The sequence below is a fragment of the Schistocerca piceifrons genome, chromosome 3, assembly GCF_021461385.2.
Source record: "Schistocerca piceifrons isolate TAMUIC-IGC-003096 chromosome 3, iqSchPice1.1, whole genome shotgun sequence".
Lineage (NCBI taxonomy): Eukaryota > Metazoa > Arthropoda > Insecta > Orthoptera > Acrididae > Schistocerca > Schistocerca piceifrons.
This window is the reverse complement of record NC_060140.1, coordinates 147,463,481-147,488,808: the sequence shown is the minus strand read 5'-3', so window position 1 is coordinate 147,488,808 and position 25,328 is coordinate 147,463,481. Positions and strand designations below refer to the sequence as shown.

At 38.9% G+C, this 25,328-nt stretch overlaps 1 protein-coding gene across 3 annotated transcripts in view; it reads right to left on the bottom strand.

The window, feature by feature from the left end:
* The window catches only part of LOC124789851 (equilibrative nucleoside transporter 1), a 96,030-nt gene extending 84,423 nt beyond the window's left edge, over window positions 1-11,607 (bottom strand). For 2 of the 3 annotated variants that reach the window (XM_047257358.1, XM_047257360.1), the window contains exon 1: window positions 11,136-11,607. In XM_047257358.1, coding sequence (XP_047113314.1) covers window positions 11,136-11,244 — 109 coding nt within the window. In that variant the 5' untranslated portion in view covers window positions 11,245-11,607. The remainder of the gene's footprint in view (window positions 1-11,135) is intronic. The other variant, XM_047257359.1, reaches the window with a different exon arrangement.
* Between the last annotated feature and the right edge of the window lie 13,721 nt (window positions 11,608-25,328).

Here is a 25,328-nt window from a genome sequence, read left to right as displayed (position 1 = left end):
ATAAGACACATTCTAAGATTTCTATAGCTGCATCAAATATATGTCCAGGAGATTAGTTCTGCTCTTGACAACAAATGTCAATTATATAATTATTTTTATTGTATGGTTTATAATTGTTGCTTCTTGACAGTTTCACTGCCTTTAAGTGCATCATCCTGTTTTATTCCTACAATGAAATAAGCAATTTGCTTGTAGATTACGTAACTGTCAGTAGCGGAAACTACATTTCATGTTTTGCAAGGAACAGTCTCCCATTGTACACTACATAAATTAATGGAACTATAATTCTTTCATACTGTAATTTAACAAAACTTTTATGTTTTTTTTATGAGACTCATACATTTTATGTTTTATTTTTACATGGGAGTAGTTGACAATAGGGCTGCGGCCCTGAAACTACTCATAAAAATAAAATGTAAACAAATGAAATAAAAACAGACTGTAATTAAGAAACTTCTATTTCCAAAACAAAGAAATCAACAATCACTACAGTAGTAAAAGTAGATTATGGTACGAGAAAAGGATGCTGCCTTCTCAATAAGTCATTTGGGGTCAACCGATAGTTGTGATTCTGCCTGTCAGCTTTGATCCATGCAGTAACTGTGTTGTGTTGTGCGATGCCTATTTCCCCCCCCCCCCTTTTTTTCCTTTCCATCAGTCTTCTGACTGATTTAATACACCCCAAACTGAATTTCTCTCCTGTGCCAACCTCTTCACCTCTTGCAACCTGCAGTATGTCCTCAACTATCTGTTGGACGTATTCCAATTTCTGTCTTTCTCTACAGTTTTTGCTCTCTAGTACCATGGAAATCAGTCCCTGATGTCTTAACAGATGTCCTATCATCCTGCCCCTTCTCCTTGTCAGTTTTTTCCACATATTCCTTTCCTCTCCACTTCTGCACAGCACCTCCTCATTCCTTACCTTATCAGTCCACCTAATTTTCAACACTCACCTATAGCACCACATTTCAAATGCTTCAATTCTCTTCTGTCCCAGTTCTCCCTACAGTCCACATTTCACTACCATACAATGCTGTGTTTAAAACATATATTCTCAAAAATTTCTTCGACAAATTAAGGCCTATGTTTGATACTAATAGAGTTCTCTTGGCCAGGAATGCCATTTTTGCCACTTCTAGTTTGCTTTTCATGTCGCCCTTGCTCCATTGTCACTGGTTATTTTGCTGCCTAGGTGTCAGAATTCCTTAACTTTATCCCCTTTGTTACCATCAATCCTGATGTTAAGTTTCTTGCTGTTCTCATTTCGACTATTTCTCATTACTTTCGTCTTTCTTCAATTTACTGTCAATCCATATTCTGTACTCATTAGACCGTCCATTCCACTCAGCAGATCATGTAATTCTTCTTCACTTTCACCCAGGCTAGCAATGTCATCCGCAAATCATATCACTGATATCCTTTCACCTTGGATTTTAATAAAACTCCTCAACCTTTCTTTTATTTCCATAATTGCTTCTTTGATGCAAAGATTGGACACTAGGGACGAAAGACTGCATCCCTGTCTTACACCATTTTTAATCTGAGCATTTTGTTCTTGAGCATCCACTCTTATTATTCCCTCTTGGTCCTTGTACATTTTGTACATTATCTGCCTCTCCCTATAGCTTACCCGTTATTCTCATAATTTTGAACATCTTGCACAATTTTTCATTGTCAAACAATTTTTCTAGGTCAAATCCTAAGAATGTGTCTTGAGTTTTCTTTAGTCTTGCTTCCATTATCAACTGCAATGTCAGAATTGCCTCTCTGGTGCCCTTACCTGTCCTAAAGCCAAACTTATTGTTATTTAACACATCCTCAACTTTCTTTTCCATTCATCCATATATTATTCTTGTCAGCAACTTGGATGCATGAGCTGTAAGCTGATTGTACGATAATTCTTGCACTTGTCAGCTCTTGCAGTCTTCAGAATTGTGTCAATGATATTTTTCTGAAAGTCACACGGTATATTGGCACTCTCATACATCCTACACACCAACGTGAATAGTCGTTTTGTTGCCACTTCCCCTAATGATTTTAGAAATTCTGATGGAATGTTATCAATCCTTTCTGCCTCATTTGATCTAAAGTCCTCCAAAGCTCTCTTAAATTCAGATTCTGCCCGAGCTCTTCTAAATCTACTCCTGTTTCATCTTCTATCACATCAGACAAATCTTCCTTCCATGTACTCTTCCCACCTACCCACTCTCCCCTGTGCATTTAACAAAAATAATTCGGTTGCAACCCTAATGTTAGCACTCTTGCTTTTAATTTCACTGAAGGTTGTTTTGACTTTTCTATATGCTGAGCCAATCCTTCAGACTATCTTTTTTTTCTTTCTCTTCAACTTATTCACATTTTTTACACAGCCATTTCATCTTAGCTTCCATGCATTTCCTGTTTATTTTATTCCTCAGCAACTTCTATTTCTGTATTCCTGAACACCCCTTAACATGTTTGTACTTTCTTCTTTCATCGATTAGCTGAAGTATTTCTTCTGTTACCCATGGTTTCTTTGCAGTTACATCTACATCGACATACTCCACTAGCCATCAAGTGGTGTGTGGCGGAGGGCACAATTTGCCGCCGCCCCCCCCCCCCTCCCCCCTGTTCCACTCACGGATCACGCGAGGGAAAACGATTGTCTGAACGCCTCAGAACAAGCTCTAATTTCCCTTATGTTTGAATGGTGATCATTGCATGATTTGAAAGTTGGTGGTAATAATATATATTCTACATCCTCAGCAAAGATAGGATTTCTGAATTTAGTGAGCAGGCCCTTCTGTTTAGCATGTCGTCTATCTGCAAGTGTGTCCCACTTAAAACTTTCTATGAGATTTGTAATGTTCTCGCAATGGCTAAATGTAACAAGTTATGAATCTTGCTGCTCTTCTTTGGACCTTCTCAAACTCTTGAATCAGACCCAACTGGTAAGGGTCCCATACAGACGAACAGTACTCTAATACTGAACGAACTAACATATTGGAAGCAATTTCCTATGTTGAAGGGCTACATCACTTCAGGATTCTAACAATAAACCACAATCTAAAGTTCACCTTGCCCGTTACTTGTGTAATCCTATCATTCCATTTGAGATCATTTCGAATAGTCACACCCAGATACTTGACAGATGTTATCGCTTCCAAAGACCGGGCATTTATTTTTTACTCGTACATTAATGGGGATTTTCGTCTTGTTATACGAAGTAGGTTACACTTACTAATATTGAGAGATAACTGTCAGTCATTACACTACGCATTTATTTTCTGCAAACACTCATTGATTCATTCACAAATTTCATGTGATACTGCTTTGCTGTAGACTACAGCATCATCGGCAAACAGTCTAATGGTAATGTAAATCGTAAAAAGCAGTGGACCTATTACGCTGCCCTGGGGCACACCTGAAGTCACCCCACTCAGGATGACATACTGCTCTTCTTTGTACCTATGTTTATCTTTCCAGCTTCTGTGACTGCCCTTTCAGAGATGTCCATTCCTCTTCAACTCTACTGCCTACTGGACTATTCTTTACTGCTTTATCTACAGCCTTAGAGAACTTCACCCTATAAATGAACTGTTCACAGTAACACACACTGTGCCCTATGTTCCTATTCATAACAAATCCTACTCCCATTATACCTATTCTGCTGCTGTTGATATTACCCTATACTCATCTGACCAGAAATCCTTGTCTTCTTTCCATTTCACTTTACTGACCTCTACAATTTCTAGGTTGAGACTTTGCATTTCCCTTTCCAGATTTTCTAGCTTCCCTACTACATTCAAGCTCCTGACATTCCACACACTGACTCACTGAACATTATCCTTTTGTTGATCATTCAATCTTTTTCTCGCGGTCACCTCCCCCTTGGCAGTCCCTTCTCAGAGATCTGAATAGGGGACTATTCTGGAATCTTTTGCCAATGGACAGATCATCATGACATTTTTTCAATTACAGGCAACATTTCCTGTGGATATACACTTTGTGTGTCTTTAATGCAGTGTTTCCGTTGCCCTCTGCATCCTCATGCCATTAATCATTGCTGGTTCTTCCACCTTTTAGGGGCAGTTTCCCACTCCAAGCGCAAGAAAGTGCCCTGAAACCCTTTCCGCTCCTCCGCCCTCTTTGACAAGGAGGGGAGGGGGGTTTCGAAGCCAGGACCAAGGACGTTTTGATTATGAATCGAAGATCAGCAATTATTAATTATAAGTTTGTTTCTCTTTTTTTAGCTGTTAATTCAGCATTTGAATTTTTTTCATTTTATTAATTTAATGTTGTGGGTTCTTGTTTGTTTCTAGGTAGAGATCAAACTGTTAACTTTAATAGTCAGTCATTATGACTGCCAGGGGGGGATGACTAGCTGACATCATATAGTTTCTACAGTTGTTCAGTTTACTTGCCAAATGTGTTGGGTACCACCAGTATGGCAAGTTGATGAAGTTAACCAGTTTCTCCTTCCCAAACCAGGGACATGTATATGTGAAGGTGCTGTTGCGATAATATTTTGAGAGCCATTAGGAAACATTCCCCATTCAAGCAATCTCGGATGGCCTTGTGTGATACTTTGTTCAATGGCTCTGAGCCCTATGGGACTCAACTGCTGAGGTCATTAGTCCCCTAGAACTTAGAACTAGTTAAACCAAACTAACCTAAGGACATCACAAACATCCATGCCCGAGGCAGGATTCGAACCTGCGACCGTAGCGGTCTTGCGGTTCCAGACTGCAGCGCCTTTAACCGCACGGCCACTGCGGCCGGCTGATACTTTGTTGTTGATGTATTATTGGTTTTCTTGTTAGCTATCCTATTTGGTTGTGTGCACTTGAAACTGGTCTGGGTGGTAAGTGTGTGTTGGAATGATATTCTTTCATGAAGTACGTGTACTGAATTTATTAAGTATTGTGAGTTTTGAAAGGGGGGGGGGGGGGGGTTCAAGACTGCTACAAGGAATGGGAAGAGGTGTACTTTGACTCTACAGTTTCATCTTGAAGAATACTGTTGGAGGAAAAGTGTGCAGGAAAATTATAATGTTGTTTGGTATATTGTGATAGGAAGCGGCCCTCCTCCTTCTTCTTTTTCTCCTCCTCTCTCTCTCTCTGTGGGTTTTTTTTTTTTTTTTTTTTTTTTTTTTTTTTTTTTTTTTTTTTTTTTTTTTTTGGGGGGGGGGGGGGGGGGGGGGGAGCTGGCGCATTGGACTTGTGGGACTGTGTTTTGTTTTCTGTCCACCTCACCAGATGTTTTGTTGGGGAGGGGCTTCAGCTGGCACTGGCGTGTGTGCGTGTGTGTGTGTGTGTGTGTGTGTGTGTGTGTGTGTCTATATATATAAAATTTTTTTGTTGAGATTCAGGTTTGGTAATTTAAGTTCAGTTTGGTGTTATTTTCAGGGTACTTATTAGTACCCTGCATGAACCATAGACCTCGCCGTTGGTGGGGAGGCTTGCGTGCCTCAGCGACATAGATAGCCGTACCGTAGGTGCAACCACAATGGAGGGGTATCTGTTGAGAGGCCAGACAAACGTATGGTTCCTGAAGAGGGGCAGCAGCCTTTTCAGTAGTTGCAGGGGCAACAGTCTGGATGATTGACTGATCTGGCCTTGTAACACTAACCAAAACGGCATTGCTGTGCTGGTACTGCGAATGGCTGAAAGCGAGGGGAAACTACGGCCGTAATTTTTTCCTGAGGGCATGCAGCTTCACTGTATGGTTAAATGATTATGGCGTCCTCTTGGGTAAAATATTTCGGAGGTAAAATAGCCCCCCATTCGGATCTCCGGGCGGGGACTACTCAACAGGATGTTGTTATCAGGAGAAAGAAAACTGGCGTTTACGGATCGGAGCGTGGAATGTCAGATCCCTTAATCGGGCAGGTAGGTTAGAAAATTTAAAAAAGGAAATGGATAGGTTAGAGTTGGATAGAGTGGGAATTAGTGAAGTTCGGTGGCAGGAGGAACAAGACTTTTGGTCAGGTGAATACAGGGTTATAAATACAAAATCAAATAGGGGTAATGCAGGAGTAGGTTTAATAATGAAAAAAGCAATAGGAATGCGGGTAAGCTACTACAAACAGCACAGTGAACGCATTGTTGTGGCCAAGATAGACACAAAGCCGACACCTACGACAGTAGTACAAGTCTATATGCCTACTAGCTCTGCAGATGACGAAGAAATTGAAGAAATGTATGATGACATAAAAGAAATTATTCAGATAGTGAAGGGAGACGAAAATTTAATAGCCATGGGTGACTGGAATTCGACAGTAGGAAAAGGAAGAGAAGGAAACGTAGTAGGTGAATATGGATTGGGGCTAAGAAATGAAAGAGGAAGCCGCCTGATAGAATTTTGCACAGAGCACAACTTAATCATAGCTAACACTTGGTTCAAGAATCATGAAAGAAGGTTGTATACATGGAAGAAGCCTGGAGATACTAAAAGGTTTCAGATACACTATATAATGGTAAGACAGAGATTTAGGAACCAGGTTTTAAATTGTAAGACATTTCCAGGGGCAGATGTGGACTCTGACCACAATCTATTGGTTATGAACTGCAGATTAAAACTGAAGAAACTGCAAAAAGTGGGAATTTAAGGATATGGGACCTGGATAAACTGAAAGAACCAGAGGTTGTACAGAGTTTCAGGGAGAGCATAAGGGAACAATTGACAAGAATGGGGTAAAGAAATACAGCAGAAGAAGAATGGGTAGCTTTGAGGGATGAAGTAGTGAAGGCAGCAGAGGATCAAGTAGGTAAAAAGACGAGGGCTAGTAGAAATCCTTGGGTGACAGAAGAAATATTGAATTTAATTGACGAAAGGAGAAAATATAAAAATGCAGTAAATGAAGCAGGCAAAAAGGAATACAAACGTCTCAAAAATGAGAAGAAATATTGAATTTAATTGACGAAAGGAGAAAATATAAAAATGCAGTAAATGAAGCAGGCAAAAAGGAATACAAACGTCTCAAAAATGAGATCGACAGGAAGTGCAAAATGGCTAAGCAGGCATGGCTAGAGGACAAATGTAAGGATGAAGAGGCTTATCTCACTAGGGGTAAGATAGATACTGCCTACAGGAAAATTAAAGAGACCTTTGGAGAAAAGAGAACGATTTGTATGAATATCAAGAGCTCAGATGGGAACCCAGTTCTAAGGAAAGAAGGGAAAGCAGAAAGGTGGAAGGAGTATATAGAGGGTTTATACAAGGGCAATGTACTTGAGGGCAATGTTATAGAAATGGAAGAGGATGTAGATGAAGATGAAATGGGAGATATCATACTGGGTGAAGAGTTGGATAGAGCACTGAAAGACCTAAGTCGAAACAAGGCCCCGGGAGTAGACAATATTCCATTAGAACTACTGACAGCCTTAGGAGAGCCAGTCCTGACAAAACTCTACCATGTGGTGAGCAAAATGTATGAGACAGGTGAAATACCCTCAGACTTCAAGAAGAATATAATAATTCCAATTCCAAAGAAAGCAGGCGTTGACAGATGTGAAAATAACCGAACTATCAGTTTAATAAGTCACGGCTGCAAAATACTAACGCGAATTCTTTAGAGACGAATGAAAAATCTGGTAGAAGCCGACCTCGGGGAAGATCAGTTTGGATTCTGTAGAAATATGGAAACACGTGAGGCAATACTGACCCTACGACTTATTTTAAAAGCTAGATTAAGAAAAGGCAAACCTACGTTTCTAGCATTTGTAGACTTGGAGAAAGCTTTCGACAATGTTGACTGGAATACTCTCTTTCAAATTCTGAAGGTGGCAGGTGTAAAATACAGGTAGCGAAAGGCTATTTACAATTTGTACAGAAACCAGATGGCAGTTATAAGAGTCGAGGGACATGAAAGGGAAGCAGTGGTTGGGAAGGGAGTGAGACAGGCTTGTAGCCTCTCCCCGATGTTCAATCTGTATATTGAGCAAGCAGTAAAGGAAACAAAAGAAAAATTCGGAGTAGGTATTAAAATCCATGGAGAAGAAATAAAAACTTTGAGGTTCACCGATGACACTGTAATTCACTCAGAGACAGCAAAGGACTTAGAAGAGCAGTTGAACGGAATAGACAGTGTCTTGAAAGGAGGATATAAGATGAACATCAACAAAAGCAAAACGAGGATCATTGAATGTAGTCAAATTAAGTCGGGTGATGCTGAGAGAATTAGATTAGGAAATGAGACACTTAAAGTAGTAAAGGAGTTTTGCTATTTGGGGAGCAAAATAACTGATGATGGTCGAAGTAGAGAGGATATAAAATGTAGACTAGCAATGGCAAGGAAAGCGTTTCTGAAGAAGAGAAATTTGTTAACATCGAGTATAGATTTAAGTGTCAGGAAGTCGTTTCTGAAAGTATTTGTATGGAGTGTAGCCATGTACGGAAGTGGAACATGGACGATAAATAGTTTGGACAAGAAGAGAATACAAGGTTTCGAAATGTGGTGCTACAGAAGAATGCTGAAGATTAGATGGATAGATCAGATAACTAATGAGAAGGTATTGAATAGGATTGGAGAGAAGAGGAGTTTTTGGCACAACTTGACTAGAAGAAGGGATCGGTTGGTAGGACATGTTCTGAGGCATCAAGGGATCACCAATTTAGTATTGGAGGGCAGAGTGGAGGGTAAAAATCGTAGAGGGAGACCAAGAGATGAATACATTAAGCAGATTCAGAAGGATGTAGGCTGCAGTACGTACTGGGAGATGATGAAGCTTGCACAGGATAGAGTAGCATGGAGAGCTGCATCAAACCAGTCTCAGGACTGAAGACCACAACAACAACAACTTATTAGTTTATATTGGTGGTAAGATTTGGTTCACCTACCTATGTTAAGTGAAACTTGAATGACCAATGGTGTTTTTTTGCATTTTTTGCTGGGTTGATTGTTGAAGATTTTGTCTGCATCTTTTTTGGGTTAATATTTGTTTTGGAGCAATGTCATTATTCTTATCATCATATATTTAGTTTGTCCCCACCCAACACCAATTGCTTCGTGCATTTTTCCAATTACTTTCATTTATTGCTTGAGTTAAGTAATTCACATGTTATTTACATTTGTTCATGGATGTAATGAGTAGTGTCATGATCACCATATTGAATATCCTCGAAATATGTGTGCTGCAATCTTGATGTCATCATGGGTCAAAGATGAAGAGTGGGATCTGAACTTACAGTAATCCTGTCCTCTGTGAAGTTGGTTCACTAGTGCAGGATTCTGTCATATGCATGTAAGGGGCTTGTGTCTTGGCTCTAATTAAAGTTCCGAGGCGTCATTGTAATTGTCGATGATTATGATAAAAAGAAGGATGAAGATACTGAGCAGGACCCATAGTGTTTATTGCCCCAGTCAGTAGACAGATCATTGTTATCATCACAATACACTTGCATCTCATGTACAGAAATTTGGGATTTAATCAAAAATATTAATGCATACCTTGACAATCAGGAACTATATACCGTCACATTACTGTGCCAGCAAAATTCTCGTGACACAAACTTCTTTCATGACAGGTTTTGATCAACTAATTAATGTATCTGTGTATAGGTTCTTCAGTTTGTGGGGGTCGGATTAAAAGTGCAAATTCAGATCCGAAATATTTAAACCTTTCTGTATTGTTTGATTTATGAAAATAATAAAATTTGTTGAGTCATGAGAAATACTCAATACTAGTCGTTGGCTTTGACCAGAGATGGACTGTCACGACCACTATGTCACTGGTCAAACCCAACGACTAGTGTCGAATATCACCCAAAAAACTTTATTATTTAGGTAATGAGAAATATTCAGTACTAGTCATCGGCTTTGACGGAATGTTTGTACCTTACATCAGTGGTCAAAGCCAACAACTAGTATTGAGTATATCTCATGACCCCAGCACAAACTTTATTATTCAGTCCACGAATCAAACAAGACCAAAAGGATTTACATTTTTCATATCTGAATTTGCAATTTTCATCACACCCCCACAAACTGAAGAGCCTACACAGATATGTTAATCAGTTGATCAAGCTATAGTCAAGGACACGTCTCCTACATCACTGGTCAAAGCTGACGACTTGTATTAAGTATTCCTCTGTGATATCAAGTTCTGGTGTACATTTTCACAGTTTGGTTGTTAGTTGGTGAAGCCAACAAATGTGGAAGCAAAGAACCTGGCCATGGGAACAAGACTGATTTGTAGCTTAGCCTGCTTGAAAAATTTCCACTGATATCACATCATAATCACCATATTGTTTACGATATTCTTCGGGTTTTCTTTGTCACTAGTCAAAGATGACGACTAATATTGAATATTCATCTTTAGGCCTATCCAGTTAGGCACATGATAATCTCTTTCAGTAACATCAAATGAAGATCTCCTTCAGCAGCTTTTAACATAATTTACAAAATTTTCAATTGCTTTTCTTACAACTGATCTGAGGCAAGTAACTCAATACCAACAAAGAGTTAGTAACATTCCTCATATATCTTATTCATCATTAATGGAACTTTATGATATAGAATGTATTGGTTACATGAATGTGAACCCACACATTTAAAACAATATTTTAATGGTGTCAAATTTAGAGTGTAAGTAATGGTACTTATGCTTACTGATAACTATTAGGTTTACTTTAACAGATCCCTTATAAGATGTACTTGTGCAAGCCTTCAGGCAGGCTATATTTCTACTTTTTCCCATAGTTAAGGACTTCTTATACTTGCAGAATTACTCAATATGACGTCAGTGAACAGAAATATATGGGAATATCATATTTTAACTTTTTATATTTATGTCCCCAAAGTTGGCAATAATTTTTACTGCTAAAGTTACCTAGATTAAATGTTTTAGTAAGACTGCTCTAAGTTTTTCATAGTCGTAACTTCGAACAATGAACCCAAAACCATACAACATTCTACCTTCCTTGTGATAGGTACTTCTCCAGTGCAGCAAATCAACGGGACGATATGGGTATTTTCCACAATGCAAAACTGTATTCTTTCCAAATTTAAATCTACTGTATTTGTGCATAACCAGACGATCACTTGCCCGAATGGTTATGACACTAATAAAAGTTGCAACTAATTACTCGTACTTAGCCTATCACACTGAAACAGCATCATTAACACGATCAAGAACAAGGTAGTAGAAACTTACTAGGTAACTTCCGTGACCCCCTAGCCGTCATTCCATTCCCTGGAACAACATCATTTAGAAGGAACTGATTTTCTGGTCCCGCCAATCGTTGATTGTACGACGGATCCATGTTTCCAATACAGGGAATTTCAAGATCTTTTATTCTTCATACACACACAGCGTACAACACAAAACAACATTTAATTCTGAACCACGTTACAAACACACTGCTAAAACGTAACCACGCTGCTACTGAGAATTACAGAAAGGACAGTACTTTAAGGTTAAGATCTAATGTGGGTACAGGCGTTTAGTTTATCCAGACCAGTATTAAACATGTTGCGACACAGCATATAGCTATCATTAATAAGACACTCTACAGACAGCTGCCACTGTTACCCACAGATACTAAAAACAAACAATCAACTAAACATCTACAAACCCTCCCCTGACGCTACACAAAAAATTCACATTCCGCCATTACAACCACAGATGTATATCGCCATCTATTTAAACGCAATCGCAAAGATACATTTCAAGCCGGATTACCACATGCAACTAAATTGACGCCACAACTACATACAACAAACTACGGTGGCGTCATGAGCAACCATTTCCACTGGCTGCCGTAAAATTGTTCTCAAGATGGTATCATAAAAAATCATTTGAGCCCAACTTTACTGTCATAAATCACATAGCCCACCTGTTTATTTCCCGGCGATTTTCTTTCAGTTGGCTTCGCACTGGAACAAACTGCTGAAACAGAACTAGTGAGATGAACACTTTACTACAAAATTTAGAATACCTCCATGGCAAGTTATCTAAAAAGAATAGAGATATGATTATTTGTGGTGACTTTAATATTGATTTTTCTGTAGAATCAAAACAATAAACTGACATATTGAACCTCCTCTTAATATTCAACTTGAAACCTACAATAGAAACAGAAACAGGTGTAACAAAAACTTCAACCACAGCAATAGACCAAATATTTACTGGTATTCTTACAAAACGTGATGCAAAATGTTTCACAACAGGTTCTGAGGATCATATTGTACAGATAATATCTGTGAAACTGGGACACCCTGTACATCTTCACAAAACATCACTAACAACTACTAGGAATTTCAGTGTACCAAACATAAATACATTTATTAACTGCTTAACTAAAGATATGTGGGAGGAAGAATGCAACTGAAGCAACGCAAATCAAAAATTTGATAAATTCCTAAGCACCTTCCAGCTGAACTGCGCTTCTCACTCAAAAAAAGGAAAACCAGGAAAAAATAAAAAACGTTGTTGGATAATTTCAGGCATAAAAGCTTCAATGAAGAAAAAAGGTTTCTCTATACCACAGTCAAGCAAACCAAAAAAATCCAGAATTTGATGCATATTTTATAAGATACAAACAGGTCCTAAATAATGTTATCAGAAGGTCAAAAAAGTTGAAAAATGACAACTACAAGGAAAAAGCTACAAATAATATGAAAACAACATGTAAAAATGGCCAACGTAAGACCTCCTTTCAAGAAGGGAGACCAGCCAACTGAAGAGAAACACAGACCAATAGCTCTGCTGTCTGGTTTTCCTAAAATACTGGAATCTTTTTCGAAAAAAGACTGACTTCATTCACATAAATTAACAATTTTGTATCAAATGCACTGCCAAACATGGGGAAAACATTGTAACATTAATCTGCCTAAAAAGGGAGACAAAAATTCTGACCTACACAAAATGGCTGATGTATTTAATGCATATTTCACAGAAATAGCAAACAAATTGGTGGAAAAAACAGCAAAAAACAGCTTTTGGAAGCAGAACTTAAATAAAAAACAATCCTTTTGTATCCAACAGATAAAAAGGAAGTACTGAATATTAAAAACGAAAATTTTCTTCAGGTATAGACAATGTCCCTGATTACATATTTAAAAATGTGCATCAGTATTGACTAAGAGCCTAACTCATCTTTGCAGCTCTTGATTGTATAGTGGTATTTTTCCAGAAAAACTAAAAATAGCCAAGGTAATATCTCTTTTCAAGAATGGAGACCAGACAAATGAAAAGAACTACAGACCAATATTTCTGCAGTCTAGTTTTTCTAAAGTAACAGAAAAAGTTTTTTTTAAAAAAAAGACAATCTCATTTATAGCAATTAACAATTTTGTATCAATTAACCAACATGGGATCAAAAATCTCAGATCAACAGAAACTGCCAGTTTTGACTTTCTTAACGAAGAATTTATGGCCAGGAAGAACATGTGTCAGCAATATTTCTGGATCTCATAAAAGTTTTTGATGTGATAGACCAAAACTTACTACTACAAAAATTAGAGTATATAGGTATTAGGGGCCCGGTACATGAGTGGGTGACATCATATCTGTAAAACAGAGAGCAAATGGTTGAAATTACGCATCATGAAGAAAACATTATGTACACCTACCAATTTAAAAGAAAAGAAATTAAGTATGATGTGCCCCAAGGTTCTATCTTGGGCCCAGCGTTGTTCTTAATATTTGTCAATCACCTAGAATGAGCTAGTGATTCCCAAAAATATATAAAATTTGCAAATGATACAAATTTACTGGTAAAAAGCAAAACTGCTGCATACTATAATATGAAGTACAAAATTGCACAACACACACATTACAAAATGATTCATCACAAACATTCTCATTGTTAACATACAGAAAACTGTTGCAATACACTTTCATACCATAGACAATAAACATCCATTAGCCCCCATCATAAATCTATTTAATAAAAAATTATAAACTCAACAAAATTTCGAGGATTATGAATTTTGGACAACATGAAGTGGAACACACACATCAAATACATTACAATATGCTATTCCACAAAAACACTTGCTAGGTGTGCAACAAAAGAAACACTAAAGAATGTGTGTTATGCCCAAGTGGAATCACTATTCCTGCATCGGATAATATTTTGGGGAAATTCGACAATAAGCAAAACTGTTTCATAGCACAGAAGAGGATATTAGGGCAATTCAAAATGCCACAACCAGAAATTCTTGCAAACCTCTTTTTAAAGCACTCCAGATATTACCACTGCCATTCCTATACATTCTTGAGATAATTACATACATAAAGAAAATTTCAGGAATTAAAACAGCCCATGCACACGACACCAGGCAAAAATCAGACTTCCATCATTAACATGAAAGCATAATTCTTGGGCAAAATGAACTGCTGAAAACTGGCAAAAACTTAACAAAAAACTACTCCATCACATCAATGAAATATAAAATACAAAAATTCAAAGTGGCTTTGAAAACATTTTTACAAGACAGGTGCTATTATACGGTAAATGAATATCTGTTTGTGTAAATTTAAAATATTTTCATAAACGAAGAGCTATGGACATAAATTAAAGTTAGTTCCTTTTATTGTATTATGTATCTGAAACTGCTTTTGTCATCTATTGTATTACATTAGGTTATACTATTAAGGTATTGAATTTTAATGATTTACTACACTGTATCATGTGTTTCAATTATTTATGGTGTTGAATCAATGTTACTGTTATGTAACATGTACTTAAAATTGTGTGCTGATATACAAAGAAAGCCATATCCCATATCATATATATTTGATGAATGGATGCCTAACAAATAAACATAAACTAAACAGTTACAACACCACTGCAGTTTCAGCCCAACTGAACAACAAACCCTCAGTGGCGTCAGCCCAGCTGCTTGTGGAATCCAAGATTACTAGTCTGTCAGAGGAATACAACTGCTTGTTCATTATCCTGTACCAGATGTTATGTTAAAATGCTTTATGCAAGTTAAAGATTGATTCACAGTAGAAGGGGCTATACAGGACTTAACAACACCCCACAGCGCATCATAAATAGCAGCATTCATGCAGGCCATCAATGGAATGGAATGGGATGTCGATAAAAACAGTGTGTCAGTGAAAAGGCCAGGCCTGTAAAAAAAAAAAAAAAATAAAAAAAAAACTAATTTTCGGGTCGACTTTGCTGACCGACATTTGCTTGAAAGTGCTAGTAACCGTAACTGACAATTAAACACTTGTCTGGAGGTGTAAGAACATTACCGCAAGTACTTCATCTACTGACACCCTCGCTAATCGATAGAAACGAGATATTGTATTTTAATGTACTGATCCCTTGCAGAAAACAGAATTCTTTGTCAAAGGAAACTAGTTAATGTCATCACCAGTAACAGTAAGACAACAAGGAGCATGTAAAAAGACATGAAAATTCACAAAGAAAGGAATAAAACAAATGCATAGGGTAAGTATAAAACATGTAAAAAGCCACAGCGTCCCAGGCGGCCGGATATGGAATTGTTTTGACAGCAGTGGTTCACTTGAATATATCACGTGACACTGAGCCACCAACACTATGTGAACACTTAATTCTGCACTAACATGTGACGACACACGTGTCAGACGCTACATCAACACCATCAGAGAAATAACAGCGTCGGTGACGAGGAAACAATCAGGGAACTGAACACATTGTCTGAAACAGGTTGTCCACGCTGGTGGTTGTTCTGCATTGGGGGCTTGCGACGGATGCGGTACTTGTGGTTGAATCTCAGACTGTGGAAGATTCTGATGTCTACCCAGGAATATGGACGGTGATACCTCTCTGAATACGCGCAAAGGTTTGACAAAAGCCGAAGTTTTAAATTTTATGTTCAAGAAATCGTTAACGCAGGAGAATCATATAAACATACCGCCGTTTGACCATCGAACAGCTTCCCATATGGATGACATAGTAGTAAGCATCCCTCATGTAGAGAAACAGCTGAAGGAGCTGAAAACAAATATGTAACCAGGTCCGGATGGAATCCCAATTGGAGTTTTCAAAGAGTATTGTGTGGTATTGCCCCTTACTTAGCGCACGAATCTCTCATCCAGCACAAAGTCCCAAGTGACAGGAATAAAGCAAAGGCGACTCCTGTGTATAAGATGAGCTAAACAACAGACCCGCAAGACTACAGACCAATATCCCTAAGATCGGTTTGCTGCAGAACCCTTCGACAATAAATTTTCTTCAAACCAAGAAGGTTACTTCAAGAAATTGGGATTCTTTTACAAAGCATCGCTCCTGAAAAACTCAATTTGCCGTTTTCTCACATGATATATGGCGAACTATGGATGAGGACAACTGACAGGTTCCATATCTCTAAATTTCTGGAAAGTTTTTGAAACGGTGCCCCATTATGGGCTGTTGAAGAAGGTACGAACATATGGAATAGGTTCACAGATATGCAAATGGTTTGAACACTTCTTAAGATATGGAACCTAGTACGTTTCCCTCGAAGCCGAGTATTCATCACAGATAAGGGTATCGTTGGAGTGCCCCAGGGAAGTGTGACAGGACCGCTGTTGTTCTGTATATACATAAATGATTTGGTGGACAGAGTGGCAGCAGACTGCGTTGTTTAGTGATGCTGTAGTATGTGGTAATGTGTCGAGGTTGAGCGGCTGTAGGGGAAGCTGTTATAGTGCCAGATGAGGCTCGCCAATGGAGTTGCAGATTATGTAGCTGTGACAAGAAAATCGTGGAACAGGGAAAAAAGATTTGTGCCCTTCAGGCTGATGTAGATGTAGATAGTATTAAGCTTTTGGTACACATTTAGGCCAAAAGTCTATTGGCAGTGTGAGCAGCGAAGCATTCATTTATGCCAACAGCTGCTTGTGCGTACTAACTGTGGTATGGCATGTAAGTTTGTGCGGCAGGAGGGTTAAATACATATCGTTTATGACTTTGGTGCAATGTATCAGATGAACATAATGAGATTGAGGACTCAACACCGCCAATGCCTGCCACTTCGAATGATCCAGGTGATCAGATGAGCTGCACTTCAACTTCATTACCTGCAGATAACACTCCCACTTCAGGGGTTCATTACGAAAACAACATCGGTCTACATATTGGGACTAAACAATCCAATATGCTTGCCACCATACTACAAAACCACTGGGAACCTCCTGCTGAATACAGTTACCCACATTCTACTCATAATAAGAGTGGGAAGACTGAAAGAAGATTTCTGAAAAAAGAGCACTTAGATATATATAAAGCATGGTTAGTTTTGTCTCCATCCAAAGAAGGTTGATTTTGCAAAGTGTGTCCTTTCTTTGCACCTACTGTTAATGGTGGGTATCATGTTGGAATAAAGTTAAACACATTAGTAACTGCACCTCTCACAAAATTTGCTAATTTAAGGTAAAGATCGTGACCTGGAAAATCACAGTAGAGCAGTATATCATTAGCAAGCTTTAGGACGTGCCAAAGTTTTTTTTTTTTGTTTCTTACCAAAATCCAAATAAATCGTTTGAAAATCAAGTTGACACCTTCCGACTAAAGAGAAGGAAAAAAAAAAACGAAAACTGTTGTCATTTCCTTTGCAAAACGTCATATTTATTGGAGGGTGGAACATACCTTTTAGAGGACATTGAGATGATAGCTCTGTTTTTTCTAACAATCCTGGACTACCAAATAAAGGCAACTTTAAAGAGTTGATGAAATTTCGCACCAAAGAATGTGGGGAAATTGAATTAGAAGCACAGGATAGCTCTGGTAATAAAAGACGCACATTTTTAACTAAAACTGTTCAAAATGAGTTGACTGAATGCTGTGCTTATGCGACTGATGGGAATATTTTTAATTAATAGACAAATACTCTGGCTCTGTTTTAGTATTTATTTTGCTACTTTAGGCAACAAACAGAAGAAGCAATGTCGATTATAGTCAATCAAGCTGGTCAAAAATTTGACTCCAGCCAGCCAGTGTACTCTTTTGCGGTACACTGCGTGAACCTTAGGTTCTATACAAAATTATGCAGTACAGAATTAAAGCTCTCAGCAAGGTCTAGATTAAAACTATGTGGAAAAACGGCTTAAATCTCTAAGACACAAAACAAAACATCTGCCACACACCACATGGTAACTGCAAAGAAAACACTTCTACCAAGCTCTGCAGTTGAGTATTTGCGGTTTTGTACTAAAGATATTTTCCCCTTGATTACATCTTTAATGTTTATGCTTTCTTGTCTTCCTGTCTCAGCTGCAACAGCTGAAAGATCTTTCTCCACACTGAAATTGATTAAGACTTGGTGAAGAAATCGTTGTGGGAAAAACCGCCTAAATGGGCTTGCTTTATTGTACGTACATAGGAACATTGTTATTAACAAAGAAAAAATCATAGATAGATTTATTGCAAAGTGTGGAAAGAGGAGAAGACGCATGCTTTCTGAGATCTAGATGTTGTAAAACCAGCTGATGAGAAACGATAGAGTAATTAATAATTATGAAACTATATTAGTTTCTGCACTTTTACAAGAACTGTAAGAACAACAAACCACCTGCTAATAAGCATTAAACGGATCAAATATGTACTTTACAAATAGAGGCTAATACAAAAATTAACTTCTACCAAAATTTAAATCACTCACTACACAGAAATACATCATATCATATTCAAAATTATTGTTCTATATCTCTTATATAAGTTTGTAATGACTATTGCTCATACTATTTTTTTCAGAACTAGTATCATTCTAAACTGTTTAAAAACTGAAAACGTAAAAAGAACTATGGATTTATTTATGGCTTTACTAATACTGTTTTAAAATATAATATTTGTTTTTACAAAATGCTTATGTAACTTGATACTTTCCTGTTAACAATTATGTAAATGTAAATACCTATGTAACGACTTTCAAGGCCAGACATTTGAAGAAATTTTAGAGGTCTGTATCCCCAAAATTAAGCACGTCTTTCCCACGTCTTTGATATGTTTTTTAAGTCTCAAAAAGTTTGAAATGCTACATTTTTAAAGACCTTTTTTCCTTTGTTTTTGGGGAACACCCCCAGGTTCTCCTTCTCTTCGAGGTTACCGCCCCCCCCTCCATAAAATTTGTTTAATCCGCCATTGTGCTACGGTCGCAGGTTCGAATCCTGCCTCGGGCATGGATGTGTGTGATGTCCTTAGGTTAGTTAGGTTTACATAGTTCTAAGTATAGGGGACTGATGACTTCAGATGGTAAGTCTCAAAGTGCTTAGAGCCATTTGAACAATTTAATTCTGTTCGCCAAGTTTGTGGATCTTCCTTTTTTGCGGAGGAAACTGTAACAGAAATGAGATACCCGGACATACGACAAGACTGGTTCTTTCCTCAACTTCAAGAAGATTCCAATGACTTAATTTTTATGCATGACGGCACCCGGCCTCATTTTCACCATGAGGTTCAGCGTTATCTTAACAACACGACCACACGATGTTGGATTGGAAGAGGTGGACAAGATCTTATTCATTGCTTTTGGCCTGCCAGGTCACCATACCTCACACCTTACGATTTTTTTTCTGTGGTGGTGTATAAAAGACAGAGTCTTTGTCCCACCTATGGCAGCTACTCTTGAACAGCTGAGACATCGAATTGTTGAAGCTGTCGATTCAGTAAACAGGGACTTGTTGATTGGTGTATGGAATGAAATGAGCTACCGTTTCGATGCTTCTCGAGCAATCCACAGTGCTCATGTTGAATGTATGGTATAGTGTCTGTATGAACACAAAACTTTGAATCTACCTTTACCCAGTAACATGCGCAATGAGTGTCTATCTTTCACAATTTGTCTGTAATAAACAACTGAAATCTGTTCTTCCCTTTTGAATCACCCTTGCATTTGTATGTAGCAGGCACGAAACTTCTTGCTTTGTAAATCTGTGCCTCTGCTCACAACAGTGAACTCATACGACTTTTGTATTATTTTTTATCTTACGTTTTCTGAAACGCTTTTAGCACCATATGTCATTAACTGACATTTAATTATAGTAAAATGTACCAAGAGTGACGTGTTTCAAATAAATTTTCAAGGCGCTATTGCCTTCTAATAGCATACTGATGTAACGCGGAAGTTATAATACGAAAAGTACGAAATTGTAAATCCAAAATGGCGTTTGCAAAATTCTTCATTTCTCGACCGAGGGAGGTGGTGCAATGACCAGCTCACCACTGGGCTCATATTACAAGAGGACGATAGTAAAAATCCATTTCCGACCAGTGATAAAGAGGAAAACTATACTGAGTTGTACATGCAAACACCTCATCCATACTGTAAGCAACAAAGGAACAAGTAAACATTACTACTGTTGTTTTAAACAAATAAAAAAAACTCCCTTAGTGACGAAAAATTCTTTTCCAGAGCCGTACAGAGGGGCTGGCGAGATTGGTCTCCTTTAAGTATGTAGACGTAGAAGGGACCCAAAAACTACCTGAGAAATAAGAAAAAGACGCAGAAAGACGATTTAAAAATTAACTGAGAGGTACATGTATTCTACTACTCCTCGTGTTCAAATCTTCTGCCTACGAGAAGATGCTTTCCGTCAGCCCGTGGCTATTAAAAAGTTAAATTCACACTGTTGTCACAATGTCACTTCTTATAGTGTTGTTTCCTTTCAGTAGCATAATGAAGAAACGACCGTGGATATCATAGTTTATGCAGTTGTAACAGAACGGTTGCTTCCCTCAGCTACTGCCTACACGCCTTGCTCACGTTCAGCAGTGCAGTTATTGCTACTATTTCGGTATGGCATTGTAGGATCTCAAGGTCGGAAAGCAGTGTTGAAGAAAATACGCTGTGTGACCAAATGCTTCTGATTTCTGGAGGCTAAGAAATAAAGCAAAACACTAGAGCTGGAGGTAACAATCAAAAAGGGGGAGGGGATACCTGTCTCTTCAGTCACAATTTTTGCTACTCACATGTTTTGACTGGTAAGATTTGTTTGTAAATACTTCAGTCCAGAACCGCTCTGCTGCTATGGTCGCAGGTTCGAATCCTGCCTCGGGCATGGTTGTGTGTGATGTCCTTAGGTTAGTTAGATTTAAGTAGTCTAGGGGACTGATGACCTCAGATGTTAAGTCCCATAGTGCTTAGAACCATTTGTTTGTAAATAAAAATAACATCAAGAATGAGCTTTTTGAGACTGATAAAGAATACTGCAGGAGTTGTTGGTCGTTGTCTACATACTTTCATACTCAGTTCACCTAAGTTGGATCAGCATGTAAACGAAAGTAGTAGAACAAGCTATGTTCTGGTGCATTTTGTTAGTGCGGGTTACCTACATCAGGGGCAGGTATGCATTCAGGAGCTAACCTATTGTCCTCCTTTGATTGACAGGTACTAAAACTATTGTTCTGTTAAGTGCTTTTCCATGCCACCCCCTTTTACTATTGATTGACAGGCACTTAACCTATTGTTCCCCCTCCCCCTTCCCCAACCCCCTCGCTGCTACAGGTACACTTTCAGGTCTGAGTTACTGGAATAAGCCCCCATCTCACACTCATGAATTTGATTGACTACTTAATTAAATTGGTCAATTAATTACCGTCTCTGGTAGGAAAGTGCCACACCCCCTGCCATTGGAAGTTCAAATTCCATCAGGACGATGCAACTAAGAAAATGGCGGGAAAAAAGGGCACCTACACGAACATAAGTCATCCAACTGCCAGCTGTTCCTAGGAATTGGCGGGAAAGAGACTCAGTTGATCGATCATTTGGAGGGTATTCGATTGTAGTATATGGAATATTGTTTAAACAAGTTAGACATTGTGTGGAATATTGTTTATTTAAACAGTTTAGTGGATTCAAGGCATTGTATGAAATATATGGAAATTGGTGGGAAGGATCATATAACAGGTCATTCAAGGGTATATTATTTGTTTATAAAAAAAATCAGTTTTTGTGGGGTTAGATTTCTGTTGCTCAACATTATCTGCTGTTTGGAAACATGTAGGTCTCGCAGGAAACAATTACATGGGGTAAATATGCTGCATAACCTACTGTTCGACACTGTACTCTGGGTGTCTTAGGGTAAAGTTAGAGGATGAAAGACCCTCCTCACTCTGTCATTGACCAACCAGCCCTGTAACACCATTACCGATTTAATCCGCAACCAAACAGAAGAAGACCGCTAGATTCCACATCGTGTGAATGAATGGAGTTTTCTGAGTCCTCACACACCCAAGTACACAAGATTTCTTGAGATGCACCCATGTTGAGGAGGTTAGTATTCCTTATCGATGTATAGTAACAGATTTCAAAGTGTTGTGATGTAATAGCAGACAGTTAAAAAGAACAAGAATCTAATGATTTTTCTGCGCAATGGAGCTCCAGGCAGATGGAGCTCGGCGCATTTTTACGAAAATCAAACAAGCTATCAACTCTAAAGCATTGTTCTAGAGTATAGGATAAGTAGCTGGAAGGTATTGGTAAGAGAGAACATAAACACACGCACTCCTAAGGCTACAACATTCCGCACTTAAAATGGGCTATAATGCCAGATCGCTTGCATTTCCGACCTATCAGTTGTATGGAATGTAGCACTGTTAATATGCCAATGAATGAAATATATTTCAAGCTGATCACATACATCCTTCTTCCCAGTTTCTCTACGATAAACTATGTTATCGAATCGTAGAACCTGTAGAACCATGACTGCCTGTGACAATAACATACAGTAGTTGTTGCGGTTGGGTTATTTTAACATCTGGACGATTACGTCTCTCTTTCTAAGACGCAGCGGTAGCACTCGCAAGAAAAACTTATGAGACATGTCCAGCCATCGCTGATTTTCTCTCAGTATTATATTTTATCATAGGCAATCAGTTATTGACCAAGTGTGATTGGTTCACCTTGAGTATCAGGCTAATAAAGTATATGTTTGTGTTCCAAAATTTGCAAAGGGAGGAGTATGTCAAGTCATAAGAATGATATAAATATTTCTATTTCCAGAGCCATAGCCGTCAGCAGGATGTATTTCCAATACTTCACTCATTGTCAAATGTCGTTCCACTGAACCCGCAAATCGTAACATTTAATTGTAAGTATAGCGATCAGATATATAGGAGGCCAGTTTTGTTCCTAGGACGAAACTGTCTATGCTTGGTTGACATGCAGTGCTGGTGACTTGTGGCAGGAATGATTCACGTTTCTCATTAACTGTAAGAGCCGTCCGAATGCAGAGGTCTGTTGGGGTGTAGGAATGTAGCTGACTTAACTGTTGTCCTCTAGACAGCCAAATAGCGAACTAACGCTTAGTATGTGTTGGATAGCTTTCGTGATCACATGGAAATTTGAGAAGATTCAATATGGATGTGTGTTTGCGCTTGACCGTTATTTTCTCCCATGTAAATTTTCCGGTTGACTGCTTCTGCACATTTCGCGCCTTTACATAGTTGAGAGAAAATCGACTGTGGTGTGAGCATCTAGCATGTGGAAGACATGTTTACCGGATCTCTAGACATAAGAAACACCTTAGTTGACCTTGTAAATTATAGGGCTAATTGGGAATCTGCTACATCACGAGCATCGGTATTCGCGAGTTGAAATATCAGTTTTCTCTATTTTTCACGAGTTTCCGCGTAAATGTCTTTGTAGACATGACAAGTTTCTAGTTAGTCAGTGGTTTACAACAAGCCTCCTCCTAGCTAAAGTTTCGGGTTTTGTAGAGAGATAATTTCCTGTCTATATCTTCAGGATTATGTTGCACGAGCTGCTGTGTGCTTGATATCGAGAAGTACCGCGTAAATGGTATAATATTATGGCAAACCATGCGAAAATACATACGTTCTTGTAATCCCTGAGTCTGGAGAGCGGTGTAGAAAAGCGAGCAAGCAAGCAGGTCCAGACCAGAAACAGTAACGCATTTGTGCCGAGGGGAACCGAGTCCGAATTTGTAGAACAGTTCTGGGAGTGACTTCAGTTCGCTCTGAGCGCTCTGGTCACCCGTTGGGTGTGAATGACCACCGACCTCCGATGGAAATACCCAGAGCTGCAAGCAGTATATACGGTGCTGTCTGTCTTTGCAGTATATGTACAAATGAAGTAAAAGGGATGATTTTGTATGGTGCAGGATAGGAAATGTATGTTTACTACATCGACAGGGTACATGGGGATATATTGCTGGGTTGTAGATCTGTTTTGCGCTCCAATATTCAAGCTCCTATCCTCAGTGGGAGGGCAGTGTAAATGAGTAAGAGTCTTTCCATATTTTACGATATGTAGGGCACATTGCAGGCTTTAATTGTCGATGCAATATGGTGATCTGTACAAAATACAATCATAATGCGCTATTCATTCACAAGACATCAATTGTGCCTGGATGTAGGAGCATCTACAAACTGATTCGAACAAGATGGAGACAAGGTATGTACGGAAAGTTCTGAGAAAGCAAGTGTTCAAAGTCAAGTTGAAGCAGACCATCCGTCTCTGGCGGGGATGCCGTCACTCGTCTGCCACTGTGGCATTAGGACATCTCCAGACCTGCAGCTGTAGGATACCGAAAATTCCGACCATGTTTTTCTCTTCTGCTTCGAATTCTGTTTGCATAACTGTTCCAAACAACAAGAATGCTTTTATGATGAACGGTGTTTTCGCGAGCGTTTACAGGTTTTTTGGCGGTGAGAACGTTTGCGTATGTTGAAAGCAGGAAGGGTAACACGTGATGGATGGGCTGCCAAGTTATTCTACGCTATTTTCGTAAACAGGTTCTGTTAGGGCAAGAATTTCCGTGGATACAAGCCGAGACATGACGATAGCTCCTACAAAAGCGCACGTTAAGTATTACTGGGACACTACGTCATTTGAAAGAGTTCGCTATAGATACTGAGATTCGTTCCAGAACAACAGCCATGAAGAGGAGACATTACCTGCACATCGGTCGGTGACAGACTGGAGCAGCAATCGTAATATTTAACTGTAGTTATACTGGTAAATATGTTCCTGGCTTCCAATATTCTTGTGAGTCTTGTATGTATTTAGTGACCTGTAGACAACTTTAGCGATGTTTAACTGTCAGTGCAATTTAGCGATCCGTGCAAAATACTTTTACCGCCGAAAGTCTCGTCTGTAGAAAACAATGGTGGAAGGATCGGTAGGAGTAATGCACCATGTGCTATTCTGGGAAGCATTGGAACATCTCTCTCCATGCTGGACCGTACCACAGCTATGTATCATCACATATGGGACCAGCATGGGCATGCCTTGGAGTTCTGTGACGTCAGTATAAAACTCTAAGAATTCTAACTGTATAGACGAAAATAGATCCTACTTTCACCTGCAACGGTGTGAGAGCCATGACTTGTGCTGGCTTGCATCTGGCAGTGGCTCGTGGCATGGCGGGGGAGGGGCGGGGGCGGCGACGGCGTCGGGTCTT